General features: G+C 36.7%; 1 protein-coding gene across 1 annotated transcript; it reads right to left on the bottom strand.

Annotated features, from left to right (window-relative positions):
- Window positions 1-5,080: 5,080 nt before the first annotated feature.
- On the bottom strand, window positions 5,081-5,734 carry LOC145629237 (uncharacterized). Its single transcript, XM_081681786.1, has one exon. The coding sequence runs from the start codon at window positions 5,732-5,734 to the stop codon at window positions 5,081-5,083; it is 654 nt and encodes a 217-aa protein (XP_081537912.1).
- Between the last annotated feature and the right edge of the window lie 2,771 nt (window positions 5,735-8,505).

Below are 8,505 nucleotides of genomic sequence, written 5' to 3'. Positions count from 1 at the left end.
TTGGCTCAAACCTTTTATTTATTTAATTTGCTTATTTTCGTATTTTAGCCCAAATAATAATAAATCAGAAAAAGGCCCGAAATTATCAATCGTCACTTAAAATGCTGAACGAAATTAGGGTTAAAAATGTATTTAGACGGAAAAGCGGACTGAAAATTCCCGCGCCACGGCAGCAGTCCACCGTTTCACGGGAAACTTTCCGGTCTGACGGTGGGATTTCCCGTGACACGGGAAACCTGCTGTGACACGGGAATTTGCGTGTCCTTTCCGCGTAAACCCTTAACGCGTTTTCTTCCTCGTTTACTAAATATTTCCCGCGTCACACAAAATTTGCACCGTATCACGGGAATATTTCCCGTATGACGCTGGGATTTCCCGTGTTACGGTACAGTTTGGCATGTCGCGGGATACTTTTTTAGGGTTTTTATCATTATAGGGTTCCGTGTGTTCCCTCAGCACATTTTCTCTATAAATACCCCCTCATTTCTGATGTACGGGGCATCAATTAATTCTCTATTTTTCTCTCTTCTATGCTCTAGCCTAAACACTAGCCTACCCTTCTTCTTTAAAAATTCCTTCTTTAAGTACTTCAAGGAGTCCATACTTTACTCGTGGTTCTGTCCTTAAGCCAAGGCGTGAAAGGTAGAACTGTTTGAGGGTTTGGCCCCAAATCAATTCTATTTAATTTAATTTAATTATTGTTTTATTATTATTTCCTTGAAGTTACTAACTCATTTATTATTTTATAGTTGCAAACAAACAGAATCAAAGTAAGAATTATGTTCCTTTTATTTCTATTATTTTTCAAATGATTTTTTATTGTTAGAATTATTGTTAAATTGCTTCAAATATTAATGTTTATTCTATTATTTTTTATTGATCACTATATTGCATGTTTAAAGGGAATATGTAATTGAAAATCACGCCTAATAAGATAATTTGGACAACCGGTTTAGGTTCCTTTTTAATCTTGTTGTTAATTAAAGTGATCACAAATTTTATAGAATTATGTGTTGCATTAATATTAAACCAATTTAGCTTAATTATAGTTTGGAGCAAATTGAATATTTTGTTTGTATGCCTTTGAGATCGCATGAATCACGTTTCACTATAAGAATCGAGTAGAGGCCAATACGGGCGAATGTGACTCCATGACTCACTTCGTACCATCATCCCCGATCTTCCTTTCGTGGTTCCAAACCACATGGAGTTAGTAATCTCATGGATTATGAATGGGGTGTAACCTTCACGGGTCAATCGTTGTTGCCTTCGTTGTCCCTTATCGTGGTTGCCTTTTTATGATTCGTGAACAGTTTACAAGTTCCTTAAAAACTTGTTGGCGGCTCCCTACTTTATTTGTCCCTAATCGTATTATGTCAATTCCCACTTCCTAAGAGTGCCAAGCATATTAACCACATGCTTTTACGTAGGCGCACTTCAAACGACGCCTACACCTATGTTCCTCCCTTCTTTTCTCAAAGAACCTCTTAGGGATCCTTTTCCTATTCATGCTTCCGAAGCCCCTAACTCTTTCATTGTTAATGAGGAAAAGAGTTATAATGACAACCAAAAAGATTTTTCAGAGGAGAGTTTGCCTGCCTATTTTTCTTTTTATTATTCTACTTTTTCTTCTTATTTTCTTGATTTTTCTTTTGATTCTTTTACTTTTTCTTTTCTCCCTTCTCTCAAGCATAAAGTCTCCTTGTACTTTATGTTTTCTTGTCATATGAGCATCGCGTATGCTCTATTTCTTGATATGTTTGCCGGTGCATATGACAAGCTTTTACGTTCTTTGTCTAGTTATTTACTAGATTGTTCATGCTTGGACGTTAAGCAAGCCTTTCTCGGGAAGTAACCCGTGTTTTATTGCTTTCTTTCCCCTTTTTTGTTTTATGTTTCTCATTTTTGTATACTCTCTTGTCAATGTGTATAGGTACTTGATGCATATACTCATGTGCAAGGATTTTGGATTGAGATCCTTGAGAAGAAAAACACCAATGATTGCTTGCATTTGGAAAAGCAACAAAGACGAAGAATTAGGTGAAAATGTGGACAATGTGCTCAATTGTAGGTTTCAACACCCACCTCACATTTGGTTTACTCTTTCCTTCTTCCCTCATCTTAAATTTGCTTTCTTATATGCATGTGGATTGAATGAATTATGATTTGTTGTGTGGATGTGTTTTCTTTCTTCCCCTCCCTCCCACCCTTTTTGCCTTTATTTTGAGCATTGAGGACAATGCTCCATTATAGCTTGGGGGAGTAGCTATTCGCTTTAAACATGCATAAAAGGCGTGATCAAGCAATAAAAATAATAATATACATCAAGCAACATAATAATAATAATTATCATGACAATAATATATAATCATAATAACAATCATAATTAAAATAATCATGTTAAAGTATAATAATAGCAAGATCCTAGGCCTGATATTAACAAGATTAATAACAAACCCTAGCATGTCACTAAACAATAAACATTAAAGCTTTAGCCCTAACATGATACTAACATGCTATTAAGAAAGAAAATAGGAAGCATCATGGAAATCATAATTGATATAATAAATTTAATCGTTACCCTAAACATGATACTAGAAAGCAATAAAACATCCTAACATGATACTAGGAAGCAATAAAACATCCTAACATGATACTAGGAATCAAAACAATAATCTAAACATGATTTCTATATCAAAAGATCAAACAATTAAATTACTTACTTCGATGCCTCGTATCTCTTTCTAATAAGAAAATACACACATTAGTAACTTCAAGGAAAATAATTAAATTAAAGAATTAAATTAAATAATTAAAATAGAGATTTGAGACCAAACCTCAGAAATTATCAACCTTTCACGTCCAGGGCAAAGGCAACTTCGAACTTGGCTAAGTGTTCTAGAGCTAATGTATGAGGATTTTTTTAAAAGGGAAGGTTTAGAAAAAGAATAGAGAGAGAAGGAAAGCTTCTAGCTTTTTGAGAGAGAGAATAAAGAGATGATTGTTATAATGAAAAACAGAGGTCCAAGGACCCTATTTATAAGAAAATAGTCCAGAATCAATAAAAACAAATCAGAGTTTGAAAAGAAATAAAACACCTTCCTGTCGCCAACGACAGGAATCGTCGCCAGGAAACGAAATCGTTGCCAGGCGCTGCACTGCAGCGTCAGGCGACGAACCTGTCGTTTGACGATGCAGAAGGTTTACAACGCGCTTTCAACGCGGAATCCACTTCTTGATAAAATCGAGTCGTAAAATCCATTTTTAGGAGTAAAATCGTATTTTCATATAAAGCACTTCTTTTATTCCAAATAAAACACATATACATAATTATCAATCCTAATCCTATTAGGATTTAAGAGAACCTTCTAGAATAATCTAGAATACTATAATCAATCCTAATAGCTTTAGGAATGATAACTAATAATAGGCCCTCCTCTAGATCATTGGGCCGCATATAAGAATCAAATCGGGCCCAGTTTAGTATCTTGGCCATAACTTCCTCATTATTCACTGGAATTGAGCTTATAATATATCGTTGGAAAGCTCTTTTTAAGCCCTATCCAACTACACCATCATTGGACCCTTTTCATGTACTAAACTAAACAAGACTAGCTATTTTCATAAAATAGAGTAGGTTTTCGAAAACAGAAAGAAAGATTTTTTTTATAAAAACTAACCGCAACACTAGACTTTTCACACTTTCACTTCATTCGATTATGATTCGACGTGAAAGGTATTCATCACTAGGTTTGATCTTGGAGGGACACAATTGGGTGTCTACAGGATCAAAGCAACATTAGTGTTATTTATCTTACATGGGGATACAACTCCTTACAAAATTCCCTGAACTTGATTATAAACATCATCCCCTACTATGTGCCAAAACTTTTAATAAAAAATCGTTAATAATGCGCGAAGGGTATATTGGACTACCATGAATAAGGTATGTCATCAATATGTCAAAAGATGCCCTGAATGTCAAATATACGCTAACTTACAACATGTTCCTCCGTCTCTCCTCTACACCTATACATCACCATGACCATTCTCAACATGGGGAATAGATATTATTGGAAAATTTACTCCTCCCGGAACAGGAGGCCATGAATACATATTAGTAGCAATTGACTACTTCACTAAATGGGTTAAAGCAGCATTATATGCAAAACTCACACCAAAGCATGTAGCAATCTTTATCAAAAGAAACATTATTTGCCGATATGGAGTCCCACATGAAATGATAAGTGGAACTTACTTTCAAGAACAATGTGAAGAATTGCTAAAAAAAGTTTGGCATTCAACATCATAACTCTTCTCCATACAAACCTTAGGCAAATGGTGCAGTTGAGATAGCTAATAAAAATTTAAAGACTATCATTGAGAAGATGACAGAAAATTACAAGGATGGGCTTGACAAAATCCACTTTGCTCTTTGGGGTTATTGCACGTCAATTCGCTCGTTAACAGGAAATACGCCATTTTCCTTAGTTTATGGGATGGATGTCGTACAACTTGTAGAACTTAAAATACTTTCCCTACGCATCGCGTTAGAAAGTAAACTCGATGAAGTTTAATGGACTAGAGAAAGATATGTAGAGTTAATTCTACTCGATAAAAAGTGACTAGAGGCTCAGCATCATACTCAATGTTATCAAACCCGTATGGTTTTACACATTTGTCAAAAGAGACAAGTCACAAGTCACATGGTTGGATGCACCGATGTCAATGATCCAACCTAATTGATCCTTACCATGAAGTTTTAATTTCATAATAGAGAGATGATTGAGAATTTGCAGAATTTAAGCCGGTATCACGCCTGTAAGGGTAGCCCCATCACTCACCGTAGCAGCGCCAGATTGCATGGTCTGAGAAATGGATTGGCCACCTATTTTGTTCGTGTGCACAAGAGCAGCTGGAGTATTGCTTCGGCTCCCACCACATCCTCCGCCTCTCTTGTGTGCTCCAGAGCCACCATGACTCTGTCCTCAGCCTCCACGACCACGCTCACCCCACCATGAGGGGTAACTAATAATCTAAAAACACCCTTCTTCATCATGACCCATCGATTGTAATTGTTTTAAAACAAATCAAATTGCTCACTGGAAAGTTGCGGCTTTGATGATACATCATGTTGAAGCTTAAAGGCCATAGCATTTTCACGAGCCACCGAACGAGACACTGTCGTGTCTCCTCCCTTTAAGCGTCCCGCTTGAATAATTTGTTGGTATGCTTTATCCACCGTTAGCAAGGGTTCTTGAGCCAATAATTGAACCCTAATCGAGGCATATGCATCATCGAGGCCGATTAAAAAATTATGGACAAAGTCTTCTTCACGCAATCTTTCCACTTGCACCATAATATTACACATACACCCACCACACGAACAAGTAGGAACAGTAATGTAAGTATTTAATTCGTCCCATATTCTAGAAATTCTACCAAAATATGCAGCCACGGTATCGGTGGTAGCCTGCTTGCACTCACCCGGGGAAAGCTTCAATTGACAGATACGGGTTCCACTAATAGCACAAAATTGATTTTTAAGATTATTCCACAATAATTGACTATCATCGTACTCACCAATTGTAGCCCTCATTAATTGTTCCAAGGTATTTGTAATCCAAGCAACCAACATCGCATTAACGGCCATCCAATCCTCCAATTTATCAGTATTAGTCGGCTTCTTGACAGACCCATCAATGAAGCCATACTTGCGCTTAGCCTTCAACATGCAAGGTCCTAACTACCCTCTCCTACTCATCATAATTATCTCCCCAAATTTGAATCGGAGTGATAATGTTCCAAGCCATACTAGGCTCTTGATACCATGTTATACTAAGCACAAATAATCAAAATAATCTTTGTATTTCACATCAATATTCACGGCTCAATACAAGTATATATAATTGTTGTACTTAATGATTTTGATGATGACACAACCTCACTTACTTACAAACTAATAAGTGCTTGATTGTTTAAGTGTGTGCTCAGTTGCAAAGACCAGGAGAATTAAGTGTCTTATAAAGATACCATGAGGAACAAGAAGGCCATAAGCAGAGCTATTCATTAAGAAGAGTTCCTTTGTAGGAACTGGTGCTTCAGAAATGAAGACTTGAGAAGAGAAGGTTCCCCTCATGGAACAGAAGCTTCAAAGAAGAAGCTTCATTAGAGAAGAGAAGTTCCTTCCCAGGAACAGAAGCCTCAGAGTAGAAGCTTCATCAGAAGGCATGAAGACTAAATATATTTTTAAATTTTAGGATTTGTGTAAGTATAAGAAGTTAATTACACTCAAAAATTATGTGTGGAATTGGTCTTAGGAGAAATATTGTGCGTGCTAGAAATTAGGAAATTAGTTAAAGTATTAAACGTCTATCTTTTCTAAACTAAAAAGATTTTATTTCATTTCTGATTTTCGAAAATATCTTGTGCAAAAGGATTTTATTTATTTTCTTATTTTTGTAAAATATCTTTTGTAAAATAAAATCATCATGTTTTCCTTATCTTGCGGCCTACTCCCCATGTTCTTCTTCAAGGCATGGCCATGCACATTAAGGAGTTCATGGTTTCTTAATTTAAGGGACATGATCCTCTTAGTGGGTTGGAGTAGTGGCGTAATGATTTTGCTGCACAAAGATGTTTTTCCAAGGCGTTTTGCAATCTATAAATAGCTAATGATTTCAGATGGAAAAACTCACCCTTGCTCACATAGGTTTTCAAGCTTTAATTCGAGTTAAGAGTTCAATTCCACACAAGTTCATTAGAGTGTTCTTAATGTTCTTATACTAGAGTTTTTATTTCTTCTGTTGAGTTGTTATTTGGGGAATGGGGGAGTTTAAGTGAACTTATATATGTGTATGAGAAAGAGAAGTGAGAAAGAGAAGAGAAAATGAAGAGAGAACATAGAGGTGAGAAGAGAGAAAGAGAAGAGTGCCAAGTTGGGTGACTTGTTCCTCGGGGTTTCAAGTTCGTAGAGGAACTTGAAGTTTGAGTCTTTAGTTCGTAATAGGACCATTTGCCCTATTCTAGTGAAGATTCTTTTCCAAAAATCCCAAGTGGTCGTGGTTTTTCTCCTTGTTAGGGCCAAGGAGTTTTCCACGTAAAAATCTCTCTTGCATTCTTTAGTTCCTTTAGTTAATCTTTCTGTTACTTTAGCTTACTCAGTTGTAATTTCGCAAAAAGTTTGGCTAAACTCTCATACTACAATTCAACCCCCCCCCCCCCTTCTTGTAGTATTCTTTAAAACAAAAATTGGTATCAGAGGATAACTTCTAGGAAAATCAGGAAACCCTGAAGAAGAAAGGTCTTGGAGAAAATGAATACTCATGAAAAGCTTGAGGAAAGATACTCAACTAAGAGGCCTCCTATGTTCAACGGCAAGTTATATACCTACTGGAAGAACCGCATGGAGATCTTTATCGAGGCGGAGAACTACCAAGTCTGGAGGGTCATCGAGGTTGGTGATTTCGAAGTCACCAAAACAAATGCTCAGAATGAGGTAATCCCTAAGCATATGTCTGAATATGAGAAAGAGGACTTAGATAAAATGGAAATAAATGCTATGGCTGTGAAATTGCTCCAGTGTGGACTTGGACCTCATGAACACAATTGTGTTATGGGGTGCAAGAACGTTAAGGAAATATGGGATTTGCTGCAGATCACTCATGAAGAAACCAATGAGCTTAAACGCTAAAAAATCGATGTACTTATGTCTAAGTATGAAAGATTTGAAATGCAGCCTAAGGAAAAAATTCAAGAGATGCTAACCCGTTTTACTAACATCATAAATGAGTTGGTTTCCCTTGGTAGACAGATTCCTACAGATGAGCATGTTAGGATGTTTCTTAGAAGTCTTCCACAAGATGAGAGATTGAGAGCTAAGGTGACAGCCCATCAGGAAACAAAGAACTTTACTAAGTTCAATAATGAACAACTAGCAAGTTCTCTCATGACTCATGAGCTACACCTTGGAGTCAACAATGAACCTATGAGGAACAAGGGATTGGCTCTTAAGGCTGATGAGGAGGAAGATACAAAAGTGGACGAGGATGAGGCTGCTCTAATTGTGCGAAGATTCAAGAAGATGTTCAAGAAAGGCCGAACCTCAAGGAACTTCGGGAAAAAGACCTCAAAATCCAAAACCTAACTATAGCTGCCACTAGTGTGGATCCCAAAATCACTTTATCAAAGACTGTCCCCTTTGGGAAAATGATAAAGGAAAAGGAAAGGCTAAGGAACAGGGAAGAGAAAAATTTAGCAAAGCAAACTATAAAAAGTTAGACATGAGGAAGGCCATGATAGCAGCCTGGGGACACTCACACAGTGAAGAAGAAGAGGAGACAGCCAATCTTTGTCTGATGGCTAAATTATATGAGGAAAAGGCTTACCTTGAGGAACTTAAGAAAGAGGTATTTCTTAATCCTAAACAGCTTAAAACTCTCTCTAAAGATGTCTTGATATATGTCTAAAAGAAGAAGAATTCTTTAGAGATACATGTGTGAAGTT

The sequence above is a fragment of the Chenopodium album genome, chromosome 1 (assembly GCF_948465745.1).
Source record: "Chenopodium album chromosome 1, dcCheAlbu1.1, whole genome shotgun sequence".
NCBI lineage: Eukaryota > Viridiplantae > Streptophyta > Magnoliopsida > Caryophyllales > Amaranthaceae > Chenopodium > Chenopodium album.
Note: the sequence above shows the minus strand (reverse complement) of the source record. Positions and strands in the feature narration are given on the sequence as shown.

Coding starts and splice junctions, on each gene's coding strand:
- LOC145629237 (XM_081681786.1), bottom strand. CDS start 5,734: ATGTTGAAGGCTAAGCGCAAGTATGGCTTCATTGATGGGTCTGTCAAG.